This window comes from Microcaecilia unicolor, chromosome 6, assembly GCF_901765095.1.
Source record: "Microcaecilia unicolor chromosome 6, aMicUni1.1, whole genome shotgun sequence".
Lineage (NCBI taxonomy): Eukaryota > Metazoa > Chordata > Amphibia > Gymnophiona > Siphonopidae > Microcaecilia > Microcaecilia unicolor.
In genome coordinates, this window is record NC_044036.1 from 139399987 (window position 1) to 139421953 (window position 21967).

The 21967-nt window shown below is 46.0% G+C and overlaps 1 protein-coding gene across 1 annotated transcript in view; it reads right to left on the minus strand.

Annotated features, from left to right (window-relative positions):
• The window catches only part of PRKAR2A (protein kinase cAMP-dependent type II regulatory subunit alpha), a 176663-nt gene that overhangs the window by 75360 nt on the left and 79336 nt on the right, over positions 1-21967 (minus strand). The window contains exon 3 of the mRNA XM_030208076.1: positions 4234-4286. Coding sequence (XP_030063936.1) covers positions 4234-4286 — 53 coding nt within the window. The remainder of the gene's footprint in view (positions 1-4233; positions 4287-21967) is intronic.

A 21967-nucleotide genomic window follows, 5' to 3' on the forward strand; every position in this document is an offset into this window, starting at 1 on the left:
AATTTATCACAAACCCCAGTAGCTCCAGGAGGCGAATAGTCATCTGCATGAACTGCAGGGCTCCTGCCTCGGATGTGTTCTTCACTAGCCAATCGTCGAGATATGGGAACACGTGCACCCCCAGCCTGCGGAGTGCCGCTGCTACCACAGCCAAGCACTTTGTGAACACCCTGGGCGCAGAGGCGAGCCCAAAGGGTAGCACACAGTACTGGAAGTGACGTGTGCCCAGCTGAAATCGCAGATACTGTCTGTGAGCTGGCAGTATCGGGATGTGCGTGTAGGCGTCCTTTAAGTCCAGAGAGCATAGCCAATCGTTTTCCTGAATCATGGGAAGGAGGGTGCCCAGGGAAAGCATCCTGAACTTTTCTTTTACGAGGTATTTGTTCAGGGCCCTTAGGTCTAGGATGGGACGCATCCCTCCTGTTTTCTTTTCCACAAGGAAGTACCTGGAATAGAATCCCAGCCCTTCCTGCCCGGATGGCACGGGCTCGACCGCATTGGCGCTGAGAAGGGCGGAGAGTTCCTCTGCAAGTACCTGCTTGTGCTGGAAGCTGTAAGACTGAGCTCCCGGTGGACAATTTGGAGGTATGGAGGCCAAATTGAGGGTGTATCCTTGCCGGACTATTTGAAGAACCCACTGATCGGAGGTTATGAGAGGCCACCTTTGGTGAAAAGCTTTCAACCTCCCTCCGACTGGCAGGTCGCCCGGCACTGACACTTGGATGTCGGCTATGCTCTGCTGGAGCCAGTCAAAAGCTCGTCCCTTGCTTTTGCTGGGGAGCCGAGGGGCCTTGCTGAGGCGCACGCTGCTGACGAGAGCGAGCGCGCTGGGGCTTAGCCTGGGCCACAGGCTGTCGAGAAGGAGGATTGTACCTACGCTTGCCAGAAGAGTAGGGAACAGTCTTCCTTCCCCCGAAAAATCTTCTACCTGTAGAGGTAGATGCTGAAGGCTGCCGGCGGGAGAACTTGTCGAATGCGGTATCCCGCTGGTGGAGCTGCTCTACCACCTGTTCGACCTTCTCTCCAAAAATGTTATCCGCACGGCAAGGCGAGTCCGCAATCCGCTGCTGGAGTCTGTTCTCCAGGTCGGAGGCACGCAGCCATGAGAGCCTGTGCATCACCACACCTTGAGCAGCGGCCCTGGACGCAACATCAAAGGTGTCATACACCCCTCTGGCCAGGAATTTTCTGCACGCCTTCAGCTGCCTGACCACCTCCTGAAAAGGCTTGGCTTGCTCAGGGGGGAGCACATCCACCAAGCCCGCCAACTGCCGCACATTGTTCCGCATATGTATGCTCGTGTACAGCTGGTAGGACTGAATTTTGGCCACGAGCATAGAAGAATGGTAGGCCTTCCTCCCAAAGGAGTCTAAGGTTCTAGAGTCTTTGCCCGGGGGCGCCGAAGCATGCTCCCTAGAACTCTTAGCCTTCTTTAGGGCCAAATCCACAACTCCAGAGTCATGAGGCAACTGGGTGCGCATCAGCTCTGGGTCCCCATGGATCCGGTACTGGGACTCGATCTTCTTGGGAATGTGGGAATTAGTTAGAGGTTTTGTCCAGTTCGCCAGCAATGTCTTTTTCAGGACATGGTGCATGGGTACTGTGGACGCTTCCTTAGGTGGAGAAGGATAGTCCAGGAGCTCAAACATTTCAGCCCTGGGCTCGTCCTCCACAACCACCGGGAAGGGGATGGCCGTAGACATCTCCCGGACAAAGGAAGCGAAAGACAGACTCTCGGGAGGAGAAAGCTGCCTTTCAGGAGAGGGAGTGGGATCAGAAGGAAGACCCTCAGACTCCTCGTCAGAGAAATACCTGATGTCTTCCTCTTCTTCCCACGAGGCCTCACCCTCGGTGTCAGACACAAGTTCACGAACCTGTGTCTGCAACCGCGCCCGGCTCGACTCCGTGGAGCCACGTCCACGATGGGGGCGTCGAGAGGTAGACTCCCTCGCCCGCATCGGCGAAGCTCCCTCCGCCGACGTAGTCGGGGAGCCTTCCTGGGAGGCGACCGCAGTCGGTACCGCACGCGACACCGACGCCGGAGACCTCACCCCGGGCGATGGACCAGCCGGCGCCACGCTCGATGGTACCGGTGGCGCAAGCACCGCCGGTACCGGAGGGGTAGGGCGCAACAGCTCTCCCAGAATCTCTGGGAGAACGGCCCGGAGGCTCTCGTTCAAAGCGGCTGCAGAAAAAGGCATGTAAGTCGATGCAGGCGTCGACGTCAGAACCTGTTCCGGGCGTGGAGGCTGTTCCGGGCTGTCCAGAGTGGAGCGCATCGACACCTCTTGGACAGAGGGTGAGCGGTCCTCTCGGTGCCGATGCCTGCTGGGTGCCGACTCCCTCGGCGACCCAGAGCTCTCGGTGCAGACACGGGAAGGGGACCGGTGTCGATGCTTCTTAGATTTTTTGCGAAGCACGTCACCGGCGCTTCCCGGCACTGACGAGGACGTAGAATCCAGCCGTCTCTTCCTCGGGGCCGAGACCAAAGAGGGTCAATCTCGGGGGGGCTGTACCGCAGGAGCCCTCAGGGTAGGGGGAGACCCACCCGAAGGCTCACCGCCACCAGCAGGGGAATGGACAGCCCTCACCTGCACTCCAGACAAAGCACCACCGTCCGACGACATCAGCAGACGAGGTCCCGGTACCACCGACGTCGATACAGTCGTCCGATGTCTCAGCGCCGATGCAGAGGGTCGATGCCTCGATGCACTCGATGCACTGGCGGCCGAGGATGAAGGTCTGGACGCTGAAGACGTCGATGCACTCGATACCCCCGGTGTCAATGCCGACGAAGAGCCCGAGAACAAAAAGTTCCACTGGGCTAACCTCGCTACCTGAGTCCGCTTCTGTAAAAGGGAACACAGACTACAGGCCTGAGGGTGGTGCCCGGCCCCCAGACACCGAAGACACGAAGCGTGCCTGTCAGTGAGCGAGATTACCCGGGCGCACTGGGTGCACTTCTTGAAGCCGCTGGAAAGCTTCGATGTCATGGGCGGAAAAATCACGCCGGCGAAGTCAAAAGTCGAAATGGCGGAATTTGGCACCAGAAAATTTGAGGAAGGAAATTTCGACCGGGGCCTAAGTAAGGCCTACCCCGACGACGAAAGAAAACTTACCGGGGCGAAAAAAAACTCGAACTAGAGGAAGGGAAAAACCACAAGAGGTCTTTCCAAACAATTTTTAGAGTTTCTACAGAAACGAGTCGAAACGACGCGCGAGGTCGACTTTTCGGGGCACGAACGGCAAAGCACAACCGTACCGAGCACGGAGAAAAGAAGACTGGCCGGCACGAGCCGGTTCGGGCGGGAAGACGGCCGCGCATACGCGGTGCGCATCGGCGCGCGAGGGCTAGCAAAGGCTTTTGCTAGTGAAGATTCCGATTGGAGGGGCTGCCGCGGACGTCACCCCCATAAGTGAGAACAAGCAGCCTGCTTGTCCTCGGAGAATACTTGTTAGACACTCAAAAGTCAATTGTTAATCTTTTGAGGCATCAGTTCAATGAATTCCAGTCAGTGTCTTTGCTCATAAGCTCAAAATTTATTTCTTGTTCAGTTTTGTTCAATAATAAATAGAACTTATATTGCTTGCATAATTAAACATAGATGAAGCTGATAAATAGAACAGCAGCATCTTCTACTTAAGACAAAATGAAAATCTACTGTGGCTAGACCAACTTAATACATGAGAAGGGGACTAACCTGCCAAAACCATCATATAATATAATGGACCCCATTTGAATAAATTAAAATGTAACTATAAGTTCAGAGAATGATCAGTAGGCTTACAATATATTTTCCTCTGTCTTGTCCTGCCCGTGACCATCAAGTACATACAATGTCAAAATCATTCAAAACTGTGGGTGTGAAAAATAGAGAAGTAAAGGAAAAACAAGTACTCACTAAACAGTCATCACCTCAGCTCCTAGTTAATTGTTTTAATCACATTTCTATTTAAATAGTACTATTTTTTTTAAACACAGTTCCAACAATTCGGCTTCTTTACATTGAATAGATTTACAACTTTTATACAAAGACCCTTCTCTCTTCCCCTATTTATAGCACATCTGTCTGAGGAACAGATATTCATAGCATATAAAGATAATGAATGTTTAGAAGTGTAACTTCAAAAACAGAATCCACTATACCTACGGCTTTATTGGTTCACAACTAATTTAAATTTATGGTATGCTGAAACAGCACTCCATTTCTGGATCTCATATTTCACTCTTACCCTTGGTTCTGTCTCTTCCTCCTCTTCATCTGGGTTAAAGGCTTCAGCACAAACTAAAGAAAAGTAAAAAGAGCAACTAATACAAATTATATTCAAATAAAACCTGTTAGCAAATGAAATCAATACGATATAGATTTTCTTCCAAATCTGATAGCACGTTTATAATTTGCCTTTTTTAGGAGCTTATCAGAATTTTTTCAACTTTCTGAACAAGAATCTGATCAAAATATGTATGCAAATACAAAGTACATGGTATGTCTAATCACTCAACTACTCTTGTAAGGCAATTTCAAATTCCAGACTATTGATTCATCGTTGCCAAGAAGGATTTTTTTTAACTGTATCTAAAACAAACAAAAAATGTCAATATGTTCTTTTATGAAACAGGAGGAGAAATGATCTCTCATCTGATAATTTTCTTTCCTTTAGTCCTACTAGACTAACCCAGACCATTGGGAATAGTTGTGTCCATCAACCAGCGGATGAAGACAGAAAAAGAAAGAAGTTCCAAGTCACCCTTTAAGGGTATAATGCAGCCAAAGGAAGTTCGGTATGTCATATAGCCACACCATGGTGATCAATACTACTTCGCCCACTAATTGTGTATATTAAAAAAATGAAGTAATGTAGTTCAGGAAGCCCACAACAATCCAGCAGGTGTATGTGCAATTGACAAGCAGCGAGTCCACTGAGTCAGGGGACAAGCGAGTCCTCTCCTCCACTGACCTACAGGTTGTCCACCGAGTTAGGAGACAAGTCAGAAGGCAAGAGATGCACTAAAATGAAAAATCCAGCAAAAACAGAAAACAACTCAGAAGAAGAAGAAACAACTCTGAGAAGAAAGCAGGTCTCTGGACTGGTCTGGTAGGACTACGCCTGCCAGAGGAATAGGGAGCACTCCTCCTCCCTCCAAAAAACCTCCTAGAGGAGGAGGTAGTAGCAGAAGGCGTCCGGCGGGCAAGAGAATCCATAGCATCATGATGCTTTTTGAGGGAATCAGCCATATCATCAACTCCAAAAAGATTGTCCCCCAGGCAAGGAACATCCGCCATATGGTGCTGGGTCTTCTGATCCAGGTCCGAGACACGCAGCCAGGAGGGTCTGCGCATCACGATACCTTGAGCAGCTGCCCAGGATGCAGCGTCAAAAGAATCAAAAGCTCCCCTGGCCAGGAATTTGCGACACGCCTTCTGCTGCCTGACCACCTTGTGAAAAGGCTTGGCAAGCTCAGGAGGAAGAGCTTCAACCAAACCGGACAGTTGCTTTATCGAGTTCTGTAAGTGGATGCTGGTGTACAGCTGGTATGTTTGAATCTTGGCGGCGAGCATTCCGGCCTGATACGTACGCCTCCCAAAAGAATCCAAGGTCCTAGACTCTCTGCCCGGGGGCACCGAAGCATAGTCCCTAGTACTCTTGGATTTTCTGAGAGCAGAGTCCACCACCATAGAATCATGAGGAAGTTGGGCCTTCACCATCACAGGCTCACCATGGACTCTGTACTGGGACTCGGACTTCTTGTTGACAACTGAATTAGAAAGAGGGCAAGACCAATTCTGCAACATCACTTCCCTGAGTGTATTGTGCAGGGGGGGCCGTTGCAACCTCTTTTGGTGGAGCAGGATAATCCAGGACCTCGAATATCTCGGCCCATCCACAGCCTCCATGGGAAAAGGAATGTCCCTAGACATTTCCCGCACAAAAGATGAAAAGGAGAGGCACTCAGGTGGAGATTGCCTAACCTCAATAGGTGGTGTGGGATCAGACAGAAGCCCCTAAGAATCTTCCTCCGAAAAATATCTGGGGTCTTCCTCCTCACTCCATGAGTGCTCCTGCTCGGTATTGGACAATAGCTCTCGAAGAACAGCCCGAACCCGATCCTGCCTTGACCTGGAGAAGCGATGTCCTCGTGAAGGGCATCGAGAAGAGGACCCCTGCCTGGACTCCGGTAAAGCTTCCTCCACCGATGTCGAGGGAGAGTCCACCCGGGTGGCAGCTGGCTCAGGCACCGCAAGCGGTACCGAGGGCAGAGACCACCACACAGGGGATGGGCCAGGCGCCGTCTCGGCAGTAGGTACCGCAGGCGCAAGCACCTGCGGTACCGAGGCAGAAGGACGGATCATCCCTTCCAAAAGACCTGGAAGCATGACCCGGAGACACTCATCGAGGGCTGCCATCGGAACAAGCTGTGGGACCGGTGCAGGAGTCGGTGCCAGAATCAGATGAGGTTCGAGAACCGGTATCTGGCTGCCAGACGACTGACACGTCAGCACCTCTTGAATGGAGGGTGAGCGGTCCCTCCCGGTGCCGACGCTCTTGGCTCCCCGGAGCTCTCAGTACCGTGATGGGAGGGAGATCGATGGTGACGCTTCTTAGCCTTCGCCTGACATCGACACTCCTCGGTACCGATGAAGAGGACGTGGAACCCTCACGCCTCTTCGGGGCCGGGTCCGACTCAGAGCAGTCCCGAGGGGCCTGCATAGCAGTAGGCCTCGAGACGGGTGGAGACCCACTCCCACTCCCAGCGGTAACAGGTCTCTCGGCAGCCATTACCTGGACTCTCGATGCCACTTCCCTCAACGCCGATGTCGACGTCGAAGGTCCGGAACGATCTGGAAAAAGCTTCTCACGCTGAGCCTCTCGAGACACCTGGGTCCGCTTTTTCATTAATTTACAAAGCTTACATGAAGCAGGTATATGGTCGGGCCCGAGGCACTGGAGACACCAAGCGTGAGGATCGGTTGACGAGATGGTCCAGTTGTAGCGGGAACAGCATTTGAAGCCGCTGGGAGTCCTCGATGACATGGGAGGAAAAATAGCGGATGAAAAATCAAACAGCTCGATGGTGCCAATGAAAAGGCCCAAAAAAGGAAGGTACTCGACCGGGCGGCCTAATGGCGACCGCAACCAATAGGAAACTTACCAAAGTCAAAAAACTATGAAAATAAGGGTTTTTTTTTTAAGACTAAGAAAATAAGAAAAAAAAGGGCAAAAAGAAGAACCGGAGCGCTTAAATGCGACGCTAAAACGTCTCCTGGGCCCAAACAACGCAAGGAGCGGCAGAAAAACAACCCCTCTTCGCGAAGCAGAAAAAAGGAAACTGAGGGAAGCGCGCGGGCGTCGAGGGCGGGAAGTCACTCACGCATGCGCGGTGCGTTGTTCCCGTGCCCGTCACGCTATTTCTAGAACTTTTTTGTTAATTTCCGGATCTCCTGGGCTGTCGCGGATGACGACCCCATGCGTGGTGATCTCCAGCTTGCTTGTCCTTGGAGAAAACAATTTCTCCTTCACATCCATCCCAGACCAGTCCAGACCATTGGGATGTAGCCAAGTAGTACCCAAATAAGGTGAGAATTGAAGAACGGAAAAACAAATGAATGGGGATCATGTGATGCCAAGCTCAACAGCAGGAATGTATGGAGCGAGCTCCCGGGCCCCCATTTTTAAAGCTCACCTTCTGGGCTGATTCATCAAGTTCTTGGATTGAACGACTTCACCAGAACATTTTGGGAGCCATAATTATCTATATAAGTGCTATTTTGGAGGAATATGACAGTGAAACTGCTGAGGAACGAGAAGGAGAAATGCCGCCAGCAGTGACGTTGATGGTTCGTCCTCAGTCAGCTTAGCCTGAGTGACTGAAATTATCACCAAAGTGAAAGAAACAATTAAGACATCATTGGAAAAAAACAAACAAAACTACAGCATATTTTAGACAAACTAGATGTTTTGGATGGCTGCTTGGAATCTCTGAAAGGTGAATTTGCAGCACACTTGCAACGAGTATCTAATATTGAGGACCCAACATACCAGGTGTCAACTTTTCAAGCCAACCTACAAACCAAGCTCACTCAAACTGAAGAAAAACTGGATGATTTTGAGAATTGCTCACACCTCAGCAATCTCCATTAGTGGGTTTATTACAATGCTGATCTATGGGGTTTCCTTGAAAAATGACTGGTAAGGTCTTTACAACTCCAATCTCTGGCAGGCCCTCTGAGAACTGAACGGGTGCACCGATTAGGCCACCGCAGGACTGAAGATTTGTGAATAAAGGTGGTTATATTTAAACTCTAAAATTATGCCCATAAAGCTGAAATTTTGAGTGCTATCCATTCTAAGGGGTCACTCACCTATGAGAATCAAAAGGTGTTATGTTTTCAAGATTTCTCAGCTCGAGTGTCTGCCATACGAAAAACTATCGTGCCAGTGTGTGCGACCTTGCATAAGCGCCAAATCCAGTTTGCGTTGCTCTATCTGGCCCGGTTACAGGACCATTTTGAAGGTTAAACTTTTTTTTGAGTCTGTGGCTTCAGCTATAACATTTCTACAACATCTTGGAGAACCGGAATCGAAAGCCTGATGGATGTGCTTTGGATTGTTTCTCTACATTTAATACCAACATGTTTTTGGATTACCCGGACAGTTAGCATTTGATTTATGAATCTATGAACATAATTCTTCTAGTTCACATTTCTTCTCACGCTGACTAAATCACAATCTCAGGGCAGGACCATGCCTCTTAATTTTCTACTGTCTTGCAATTTTCATGTACAAGACATCTCGCAACTTCTACCTGCTCACTTAAGAACAATATGTAGCGGTATTGAATACTGGACGCTGAAGGGATGCATTGTCCTCAGTTCACATGAATCTGGATTTTAAAATATGCTACAACATTGCATTGCTTATTTTGTTTTTCAAACAGATTAACATGCCAATATGGCTTTTTCCTTTTATTAGCATTGCTCGCACTATAATTTTTGAATTTTTTTTTTTTTTAGTGATGCAGACTGCATGCTTACATAGTTTCTTAGTTGGTCAGTGCTTTTATTGTTGTGATAAACAGAATTTTTGTGTTCCTATGATCAGGATAAATTTGCTTATTACTATTAAGTTTATCTGACTGACAGTCCTTGCTTTACTGTAGTATGGTGCTGCAGATTGGATGCCTATTTTAGTGGTCCAGTTTTGCTATTCCAGGGACATTAATAACTTACCTTCATTTATTTATTTTCTTAAAGTGTTATGTATTAAGCTACACGATGGATGCAAGGGGATTGCATTAGTCCTAACTATAATTAGTGTTTTGTATGCAAGAAGATTGCATTAGTCCTAACTATAATTAGTGTTTTTCCATATTATATTGAACTACCCTAGTTTTGAAGTTGTTTTTCTGTTAGTAATTGTAGGGATGGAACCTGTTGATTTAGGTTTTCTTTAGTATACTGTTAATACTGACCATAAGGATTGCGCAACACTGACAAATATGCACAGTTCATAACCTATGTTGCCTTTTAGAGGTTTGGATTTGGCTTCCTCTCTCTCGTTTAATAGTTTAAAATAACAGTTTTGCTTTATTTTTAAGTTATATCAGCTTACTTGGTTAATATGTCTATTTCTCACATGCTTTCAGCACATATTGTGTTATGATAGGCCTGGGAGAAGGGGTTTCACAGTGACCTATATAGATAGCACATCATTCTATTGATTCACAGGGGTAGAGGGGAGAAGAGGGTGGGATGATTACAGGAAGAAGGGTGAAGAGATTTGCTTTGCTTGTTTTGGGGTATTTTGAATTATTATTTTTTGATGTTATTTTTTTGTAATCATAGGGGATGGAGCGGGAATCCATCTTTACTTGGCAATTTTCTTGTGCATGTGAATTGAGGTGGGACTGATGGCTGGGATAGTCTTGATATGTGTGACTTATGGTCACTCATAAATTACCACTCTTAGGAATAGCTGGGATGTTAGATAAATTTATCTCGTGGAATGTGAACGGGGTTACCTCCCCTATTAACAGAAAATCTTGCAAGCTTTTAACAGGCATAAAGCTGGCACAGCCTTTTTAAAGAAAACTCATTTACCTAAGCAGGAACATGAGAAATTTAAAAAGTGGTGGGTTGGGGACATAGATTGGATTTGCTGCACAGAAGACTTTCCAATGGCGATTTCCTCCTCAGTTCTATTGGTATCAAGGGTTTTGATATTTCTTGTCAAAAAATTATCTGAATATAAATTTCATAATGTTGAACATATAGATAACTATGAGGCATATTTTCAAAGCACTTAGCCTTCCAAAGTTCCATAGAAACCTATGGAACTTTGGAAGGCTAAGTGCTTTGAAAATATGCCTCATGTTTAGGGAGGCTGCAAAGGCTGTGCTCAGGGGAGAAATTATGGCTTATGCCAGCTTTAAAAGGAAGATCAGATTGTCTCTTGTATGGAGTATATCCCACTCCACAGCACAAGCCCAACCTTTTGGCTTCTCAGGCAGCACTCAATGAGCTTATAGACTATGAAATGTTTAGACTATTTTAAGTTCAGTTTTATTTGCATGACAATAAAAGTGGTACACTGCTGGCTAAATTAGTAACAGTACTTTCAAAAACCAGGACAATTGCTACCAAATCTTATTTCTTTTCTACTTTTTTTTTCTCAAAGATATTTTTAGGAAGAGTACCCTCAGAAATATCCACTGTCTTTGGCAATTAGTAATAACTGTTGCCCAGTGGTATAGCACTTCATTTATTGGGCTACTCTTCTTTTAACACCATATTAAGTGCTATTAGTGTCACTTCTGAAAACCTTCATCAGCTATGGCCAATTGCCATTTTGCTAAAGTTACAAGATCAATAATTGGAACTGGACTTATCTTTTTAGCCAGCGTCCTCGCTGTCTTGATGCTCAGGGCTGTCAAGTACATAAGTACATAAGTAATGCCACACTGGGAAAAGACCAAGGGTCCAACGAGCCCAGCATCCTGTCCACGACAGCGGCCAATCCAGGCCAAGGGCACGTGGCAAGCTTCCCAAACGTACAAACATTCTATACATGTTATTCCTGGGATTTGGGATTTTTCCAAGTCCATTTAGTAGCGGTTTATGGACTTGTCCTTTAGGAAACCGTCCAACCCCTTTTTAACCTCTGCTAAGCTAACCGCCTTCACCACATTTTCCGGCAATGAATTCCAGAGTTTAATTACACGTTGGGTGAAGAAAAATTTTCTCGATTTGTTTTAAATTTACTACACTGTAGTTTAATCGCATGCCCCCTAGTCCTAGTATTTTTGGAAAGCGTGAACAGACGCTTCACATCCACCTGTTCCACTCCACTCATTATTTTATATACCTCTATCATGTCTCCCCTCAGCCGTCTCTTCTCCAAGCTGAATAGCCCTAGCCTCCTTAGTGTTTCTTCATAGGGAAGTCGTCCCATCCCCGCTATCATTTTAGTCGCCCTTCGCTGCACCTTTTCCAATTCTACTATATCTTTCTTGAGATGCGGCGACCAGAATTGAACACAATTATCAAGGTGCGGTCGCACCATGGAGCGATACAACGGCATTATAACATCCTCACACCTGTTTTCCAGCAAAAATAAATAACTGACTGCTTTCCCCTGGAACTGCCTGACGCTGCAGGTTTCAAACTGCTTTCCTACTACTACTATAAATCATTTCTATAGCGCTACTAGTCGTACGCAGTGCTTCACAATTGAACATTAAGCAAAGACCGTCCCTCAGGGACTCGGGTTAAAGCTGTCGTCTGTTTTGGAGCAAAAAGAAATAAGATTTAGTAGCAATTGTCCTGGTTTCTGAAAGTACTGCTGGCATTTTTACCAGTGACTTTGGGATTTTTGGTTTGGGCTAAATTAGTAAAACATTTAAGAGGGTCAACATCTATTAATATTTTTAAACAGTACTATCAACGTCTTTACACTAAACCTACTGAGGCCTCTCTTGATAGTGAAACTTATTTGGAAAGTGGGTCCCTTCTGTGCCTTTTGAATAAATCTAAACTCTTACTCAATGTCCCAATATCCTTGTCATCCAGCAGAGTGCCCAATTTAAGGCACCAGGTCTGGATGGATTTAGGGCTGAGTTCTATAAGATTTTACAGCCTTCCATTACGCCCACTTTGATCTCCTTGTTTAACCATACAGTAGAGGGGGGAGGGGGGGAGTTCCCAGCTTCGCTTCAACTGGCTCAGATCATATTGCTTCTGAAGTCAGAGAAGGATCTGGTGCACACCACCTCTTATCATCTAATTTCACTGTTGAACATGGAGGCACAATTATTGACTAAACTCTTAGCTAACCAATTGATTCAAGTTTTGCCCTCCCTAGTGGCAAACCCACAAGTAGGTTAAAACTTCCAGCCAATAAGGCCACATTAGCAGCTGCACTACTGAAAGAAATCATACTTGCAAATAAATCATACTTGCATATGCTTAAAAAAAATGATGAAAAACACATCTAACTGCACAAGAGGACTTCTACGATCAGAAATGTTGAGGAAGGCAAGGGCTACATGGCAAGAATGCACCATATCAGAAACTAGAATAGGAAAACAGTTTTAGAGTACACATCGTAGTTAAGAAAGCTATCTGTAAACTGTCACTATGCCACAGTGCAGGTCGGCAAGGAGGAGATAAAAGATTGATTGCAATCCATGGACTTGCCCACCATAGCCAGAGAAGAGCAAGAGAATGACAAGTTAATGCCTCATCAACTTATCTGCTTCACTGCAGATCAACTGTAGTGAGGAAATACCGGAAAGGCCCCATCAGGCAACTATTCCCACACAAGGGTAAAAAAGCTAAAGTCTTCAGCTAAAGGCGACAAGTATGTGACATGTCCAATCCCTGGATAGACCAGAAAACTGAGAGGCTGTAGCCCCAGAAGAATACAGCATGAGCATCGAAACTCTGGCCAGTACAGCTGAGCCACATATGCAGTCAGAGGTGTTGAGACCTCAGCCAACCAGGAGCAAAGGGCCAAGTAAGCATGTAGCCTAACTGTATCCTACAGGTGGCCAACAGTGTCGCCAACAGTGTCATCAACTATTGCTGACCACAACAGAAGCGGCAATATCACAGAACTGGAAGGGGACTCCAAAATATGTAGCTTGCTAAGGACTCCTCCACTCCCTGAGAGTAGGAAGAAGAGGTACACCGCTGGAAGACCAGGCTGACACCTGGAGATCCAAAGTCTTAAGTATAGGCATCTCAGCAGATGTGCTCCAGAGGCAAAAAACGTTTAAACTAGGACAAAGATGAGCACCAGAGCAGCCAAGAAGAGCTGGGTGCTGGCAGTTCAGAAGGCTAGAGCTGGCTACTCGAGTATATATAACTCTTAGAACTTAAGAGTAGGATTACCTTGGCAAATCAGACCACAGCTACAACCAAGGGAACAATGCCGTCATCACTTCCACCACAGAAGTTCCTTCTGTCACAGCTGGCAGTAGACTTAAAAGGCCCCAAAGGAGAGACTAGAACTGGCCGGTGATGCAGCAGTGAGCAAAGGCAGCCACCACAGCAGGTAACAAATTGTTAGCTACTTGCTCCAACACTGTATTGGAAGCTACTATGGCTATGGCCTACACCAGACCTCCAAAGAGGCCACGCTGACCCCAGTGGATGTTTGTGTACCCGAAGCAAGGCCCTGAACTCTACCATAGTCTCTGCCTTCCAGGCATCTACTACTGAAGCCGAGACCTATAGGTGAATTGCCAGCTCATCAGAACAGCAATTGATTAATGAGCACCATGCACTGCCAAACAATTGGTTGCTGACTCCAGCGCATTGCCCCGCAAGAGGCTACTAGCGCTGATACAGTGCCTTGCCAGCGACTGAAAAAGATGCCACAGTGCCCTGCAAGTAGTATGTGTCCATGTAGAGCCCAGCAAGAAGGCAAAATTGCCACATGAAGGATGGCAACAAAGCTGACATTATGCCCTGCAAGAGACTAACAAAATTGATATGACACGAAGAGCCATACCAGTGTCCCCTAAAGCTGAAGCTGTGCCACTGAACAGTCACTGAGAGAAGCAATTCTCCGATATTGCCGACGACACTACAGCAGTACTTGCAATTGGCTGCTGAGGGAGACATCTCTATGGGAGCTGCTGCAAAAGCAAATAGCGCCACAGAAGCTGACGCTGCGCCCCAGAAGTTGCCGACAGCCTTGGCATGAACGTAGCCATAGTTACTGTAGTAATACAATGCCTCTGGGAGCTGTTGCTGTGGCATGTAGATGACAGTTTTCATAGCTGTCACCACTATGGATATTCCATGCAACAGTGTATCCCTGCAGTTCACAGCAGGTACAGGGGTTATGGCACGCAGCAGGCTGACACTGCTGAAGCTGAGGCATGTAGCTGGCTGCTGATGAAGTAGAAACACAAATCTGGGTACAGGAGACATCATCCCAAGATGCTGACCACTGCCAACATTGTGCCACATGGCAGGCATCAGTTGCAGTCATACCCAATAGCAAGTTGTGCTTGAGGTGTGCCACTAGTCCGAAGTAATCTGAGCCCACCTCCCTTGAAATTGTGCCAATCGAGCGCCCACTTGAACTAGAGGCTGGGCCCGCAAACCTTCATTGCTGAGGGCGGGAGGAGGAGGAGGAAAGGGAACTCCTTGACTCTCGACCTCCTCTACGACCTCCCCGAAAGGACTGAGTCCTTTGGAAAAATCTGGAGCGTTGTCCCTGAAAAGCTCTGCCTGGCCGAAATAGATGAAAATCACGGCCTCTACCACAACCTGAGAAAATGCCATGACCAGACCCTTTCGGACGATCCTCCGGCACCCTCAGAACCTTAGCCTCACCCAGGCTATACACCAACTTATCTAATTCTTCTCCAAACAGAAAGGAGCCCTTAAAGGGATATTTACTAAGCTTAGACTTAGAGGCCGCATCTGCCGACCAACCACACAGCAACAGAAAGAGCCATAGAAGAAGCCCGAAGCAAATCATAAAGAGAATCTGCCAAAAAGGCAAAACCCATTTCCAGCTTAGCCACTTCGTTATCAATAGCAAAAAGATCATCTGAAGAACGGTCCAACACTCTCTCAGACCAGCGGAAACAAGCTCTCGCTAGTAAGGACCCACAAATTGCGGTCTGCACTGCCAGAGCCGAAACATCAAAGGAATTCTTTAACAAGGATTCAATAAGGCGAACCTGGGGATCTCGCAGAGCAGTACCACCATCAACCGGGACAGTGTTTCGCTTGGTAACCACGGAAACTACTGCATCCTGAGTCAGGAACCGGATAAAGCCGAACCATAGACCTAGCTAGACGAAAAGCAGAATCAGGAATCTCCCACTGAGCCTGAATAATATCCCTAATATCTTGATGCATATGAAAGGACTTACCTGCTCTGTGAATACCCTTGACCAGCAAATCCACCTCTCTGGGCTCCAATACCTGAAGATCCTGATCATCAAAACACAAAGTAGAAGAAACCTGAGCAATAAGCTCCTGAAGGTCATCCTTATGAAAGATCCTTACCACCGAAGGATCCTCTCCCACCGGAAGAGAGTCCTCTCCCTCTATTGTCTGCTCCAGCTCCTCAGAAAACTGCTCCTCAGGGAACCATGCCTCCTCCTCTAAAGATGGTGTTTCTTGAACAGGAGAAAGAAAATTCCTGTTCTGCTTCCTCAGGAAGCCTAACCCGTTTTCTAGGCAAAAAAGCCCCCTCCAGAGAACCTTTTCCTGGAGAGCCAACAGGAGCTGCTACGTGCAAAAGAAATGCCAGGTGCATCTGTACCACAAACTCAGGAGGAAAACCTCCCTCACCCACTGCCAAAACGGAATTTTGGATGGCAGACATAGGCAACGCAGACAGAGGGCCTGAGGCGCAGGCGACATCGAACCATTCAAAATGGCTGCCAAAATCGGGACCGGGAGCGAGGGAGACGCGACCACCGCTGAAACGCCCGAATTGGAACCCCCCCCCCCCGGTACCTGCACTCTGCTGCACTAAATTCTCTGCCACAGTACAGTACTTGCAGACCCCACTTGCACCGAAACCCCGCAGTTGACAGACGGAACAGCGGCGGAGTTTTTCGGACATCGCTAAAACAGCTGATCAGAAAAAACGCAAATTAAAGGAGCTGTTCTGCTCGTTCAAATAAACCACGGCACTGAAAATAAAACAGCAAACCAAAATCCTTTTCTTTTTTTTTTTTTTTTAAAGCAGCTGCCTCTCCCCATCTCTAAAACAACGTTTCCTGATTTCTTTTCTTTTTAAAATAAAGAAAGCTAGCCTGAATTAAAGCAGCCAGCCACAGAAATCAACAGGGAGGGAATGGGGAGGGAGGGACTCGGCCTCCCGAGTGTAATACCTCTGAGGTACTAAGAGACCCCCCGGGCCTCTGCCTCTAAGAACCAGTTTGGTTTTTTTTTTTTTAAGATGCACAGGAAGCAACTAAACCAAATAACCTTAAACACCAAGAGAAAAAAATATGACAGAAAGAAAGGAAAGAGACTGAAGGGCTCACCACCTTCCACCTGCTGGAGACTGAGATTACTGGATCTTCATCTTAGCTGGCAAGGGCTCTTATTGGCTCGCTAGAGTCACAGTTTTTTTCTCAGTCTCCACCTGCTGGAAGGCATACACAACCCCATCAGTCACATTCTGGGCCAGTCCGGAGGGATGCTAAGGAATACTCACATTAGAGCTGCCATATGTGAATCAATAACACAAAATTTCAAAATGAGAGCAGAGGGAACATAGTTTGATAATATATTAGACTTTTCAAACAAATATTATTAGACACTTATGTTGGATAATATGGACTTTCAAAATAAACTCAATATTTAAAAATTACAAACATTCTCTGGTACTTCCCAAACTTTAGTCTTGATTACAAAACATCATTCTACTAATTTAAGGGGAGGATAAAGCCATTTAAAAATGGTTGCGTCTAACAGAAGATGGAAAATCATTAACCACCTGGACAGGGTGATAGTTTAAGCCACTTTAGGTATATAAAATCAATACACATACACCACTACAGACTGAATCGAGAAACTGATTTCTAGGTATGGGTTGTCATTTACAATGACATTCTAGGTTGTTGCATTTTGTTACCAAACGAAAACAAGAAAAAACCCCACATTTTATTATTTGCCAGTAACAGTACACACTCTTTCCTGAAAGTGGAACCATCACATGTATGAAGAGTCCATACTAATTGGAAACTGACAACACAAAAAATTATCCAGACAAAAACTCAAATAAAAATGAAAATTGCCATCGACGACACAGGAAACACCACAAAACGAAAATTTCTGGTTGCCCATCCCTACTGATTTCATACCATTTTACACATATTTTACGAATGCTTTAATTAGCATTGCATTTATTTTATATACTGGGACAATTATGTGTTGTGCGATTGTATTTACTCAATTTGAGCACCTGTCACCAAGACACTGCACTGCACAAAAGGAGAAATTAGATCTTACCTGTTAATTTGCTTTCCTTTAGTCCCTCCGGACCGGACCAGGATTGGACTGATGGGTTGTGCTCGCCTACCAGCAGGTGGAGACTGAGAAAAAACTCTGACTCTAGAGAGCCAATAGGAGCCCTGGCCATGTGACCTTAGCCTCAGTATTTGAATAACAAAGCAGGAAAGAAAGAAAGACCTTCTGTGCCGTATGGAATCCTAGCAGCCACAAATTCCTTGGCAAAACCGAGTACTAGAGCTCACCAGCAACTCTCACCAGAGAAGTGGTATGGCTCACTTGTATTATAGCTCACCAGCAACTCTCACTAGAGAAGTGGTATGGCTCACTTGTATTATAGCTCACCAGCAACTCTCACTAGAGAAGTGGTATGGCTCACTTGTATTATAGCTCACCAGCAACTCTCACCAGAGAAGTGGTATGGCTCACTTGTATTATAGCTCACCAGCAACTCTCACCAGAGAAGTGGTATGGCTCACTTGTATTATAGCTCACCAGGAACTCTCACCAGAGAAGTGGTATGGCTCATTTGCAATATCGCTCACCAACAACTCCCACCAGAGAAGTGGTATGGCTCATCTGCAATATCGCTCACCAACAACTCCCACCAGAGAAGTGGTATAGCCCACCTAAAGTTTTACATAAACATACCAGCAACTGAGCCCCCTAGCAACTCTCACCAGAGAAGTGATATGTCCCTCTTGTAGTAAAGCTTACCAGCAACTCCCACCAGAGAAGTGGCATGGCTCCCGAGAATTAGAACTCACCAGCAACCCTCAGAGTTATATATATATATATATATATATATATACACACACACATACATATATCTATAAACACATATTCCAGCAACTGCGCCCAACGGCAACTCCGACCAGAGACGTGGTATGACCCACTTAAAGTTCTCTATACATAGTAGCATCTGTTTTGTTTTGTTTTTTTAATATTCTGTAGAAAACCAATGATGAAACTTGGGAGGGGCCTGGTCCGGTCCGGAGGGACTAAAGGAAAGCAAATTAGCAGGTAAGATCTAATTTCTCCTTCCTTAGCGTCCCTCCGGACCAGGATTGGACTGATGGGAAGTACCAAAGCAGTAATGTTACGGGAGGGACCCTATGAAACCTGGTGGAACTACTGGAGTTGCCAAGAGCGGCTACCGGAGATAGTGACCATTCAATGTACAAAAGTACTCTGAGGACCCCAAAACAAATCACTCTGCCAAGGAACAACCAATCATTTAGTCGTGGAAAGAATTTTTTTTTTCCTTTTTGGGCCTTACTGTAACTGTACTCCCGGTGTAGAGTGAAATAGAAGTTCTGATCTCCTTAATGCATCTAGACATAGTGAGGTAGAAACGACCAATATCATACGCCAATCGGCTAGAAGAACAGAAGGACCATCCCAGCGCCAAAAATGGTCAATAGTTGTGACAGTTGAGCAACACCATGTAACAGCTCCCTTAATTGGCAAGATCTCTGTTAAACTCAAAATTATTGACCCCAGAACAGACAGAAAAAACGGATTGAAAAAGAAGACATTCCGGTAGACAGAAAAGAAGGAACCAGAAGAGAGAGAGAGAGACACGGTCCGACGAGGCAACCGCAGCATAGCTACAACTACTGAAGCAGCAAATCCTGTCTCAGTTCAAGAAGGCCGTAGGAAAACCACAGACTAAAATAAAAACAAGCTTGGCCTGAGTGAAAGATGGGACTCTGGAACAGCCTGGCCGAGCTAACCTGAAGATGTAGAAAAGACACCAAGTAAGACGCTGAAGATCCGCATATCCCGGATCTCAGGACCAATATGGAGCTGCCAGATACACTAGACACCCATGTGTCTCGATCTCCTGTAAAAGACAACCCAAGAGAAAAATTGGAGGAAAGAGATAGAGAAGACTACTGCCGCAAGACGACATCTACCCCTGCCGCTTACGAGACTGTTCAGTGAGACACTAAGCTAGGAACCTGTGAGGACAGAGCAAAAGCAAAAGGTTCTAGAGCTGAAGCACCCCAATAAGGAACTATCAGCTGACAATGCTCAGAAGGTATGAGTCCATTCCCCTGAAAAAAAACTGACAGTGACAGTAAGGCGAAAAACCTACCCATGCTAATAAGGCCGCCTTCTGCCATGTGAAGAGTAGATTCTACCTTGTTCTTTGAGGAAAGAGATAGGCTACTGTCAAGAAATTGTCCGACAGACTCTCACCACCTCGCTATCCAGAAGATAAAAGAAAGCCCTCTAGAGCTAAACAAATTTGTTTTGTTTTTAAATTTCAAAGCAATTGAAGAAGTGACAAGTAGTCCCCCTGAAAATAGTATAGCCTGTCTAACTAGCGGGCACCCCCGCCACACAAACTGAGAAGGAACGATAAAAACTGTCCACTGTGTATAGTCTAGAGACATACCTGCAGTGAAGATGTTCAATCTCCAACAGCAGACCAGAGAGCTGCAGTACTGAGAATACAGAGAACACCTCAGCCGAAGAGACTCCATCCGAGAGGAATATCCGGATATGAGAGAATATCAGAGAGATGTCAAGAAAAGTAGAGCCCAGGAAAGAAGTCCAAAATCGCTGTCATGGACGACAACCTGAATATAATATTGAACATAAAGAACGCGACCTAGAAGCAAAATTTGAATCTGGACCATCTTTAGTAGCCAGCCTAAGAACTGGAAGAAAAATATTGTCCTGCTCGGTCTAAGACCGGCCAACTCTCTTGATAATAAGGTTTCTGTATTAGCCGGACATCTAGATACTGGAAAGTAGAATTCTCTCTTCCATAAGATCTACTGTCACCACCACCAAATGTTTGACAACAGTGGTAGGGACTGTTGCGAGATACCACGGCAGAGCCTGAAACTGAGAAATGGTGTCCCAGAATCTGAAACCGCACAAAACCTTTGGAAAGCGGTCCAGAAAGGAATATGTAGATAAATTGCCAGCAGATCTAAGGATATTAAAAAACAGTGCCCTGCACAAAATTACCAGTATGACATATTCAAATGTCTCCCTACGAAAAAACATGGGACCTTGAGAACGCGGAAGACTACCTTGACAACAAACAAAATAGGATGCTTACAAGGCCAAAATCTTGAAGATCCAAGAACCGCCACCAAACAAAATAGGATGATTCCATAGCAAAAAGCCTGAAGATCCAAGAGGCGCCAACCAACCAAATAGAATGATTACAAATCAAAAATTTTGAGGATCCAAGAGCCGCTGAAGATTGTCTCCTACCGCACCAGCAGTGCAGCGGGAAGGACAGGGAGGCTCTAGAAAGACGGCTGAAAGAAGGTTGACAAAACTAGAGGCATAGCCATCTCGAACAACCTGCAATGATTCCGCCTCAGCTGCAGAAAGTGGAAACAGGAATCCTGAACTACAAACTCCTACAGATATCGGAGACCATTGCCGACAGAGCTACAGAAAGCGAAGTATGTAAAGGCTATTATTGAGGAAACCACAGTAAGCCAAATAAATCATCATAGAATAAAATGTCATGACCACGAAGAAGGTATATAAATGTTTATTGCCAACTTGACTGAAGGTCCAGTAAACCGTCAGCCACTGCAGATGTACAATATACCCCTGAGACACATATGAAATCAGAAGAAACATATCCCAAAACGCAATTCATATGAAACAGAAAAAAACGTCTGTAGCTGCTGCCTCTGCAAGTAGATCACCTGAGACTCCTGCGCTTGACGGCAATTTGTAAGAAACTGAATTAAGCAAACGTAGGCACTGGTTAGTATAAATTATTTGTTTCATATACAAGTCCATAAACCACTACTAAATGGACTTGGGAAATAAATCCAGAGTTCCAGGAATAACATGTATAGAATGCTTGTACGCTTGGGAAGCTTGCCAGGAGCCCTTGGCCTGGATTGACCGCTGTCGTAGACAGGAAGCTGGGCTCGATAGACCCTTGGCTTTTTCCCAGTGTGGCATTACTTATGTACTTATTACAATATATATATTCCTATATATGTACACATTGTACAAATACAGCCACAAAAAATAATACCTGACTGAAATCATGCCTATGGGAAAAAAAGGACATACGTAACCCAAATGATCAACTCATGACATTTTGCAAGGTACTAAACCAGAAGGCATAACTGCGCACTATGGACACACAGTGAAAATCACCGTAGATCATAGAGAAACAAGCATCAAAAGTCTGTCTAAATAGAGTGGTTCAAGGACATACAGAAATGGTATTAAAAACGTGAAAACGAGTAAAAATGCAGAAGGCTACAGTAAGCAATCAGTCCATGTAAAATATATACATAAAAGCGCAGCCTAAAAGCATAGAGGTCTGATTCTGGGCCCAAAAAGAAGCCCCGCTATAGGTCTGAACGAGTAGGACAGATGAAAATGAGTTCTCTGGAAGGTATCATTATTGTTATTATTAGTAATTATAACTATATATATAGCGCTACCAGAAAAACGCAGCGCTGAACACCTGACAC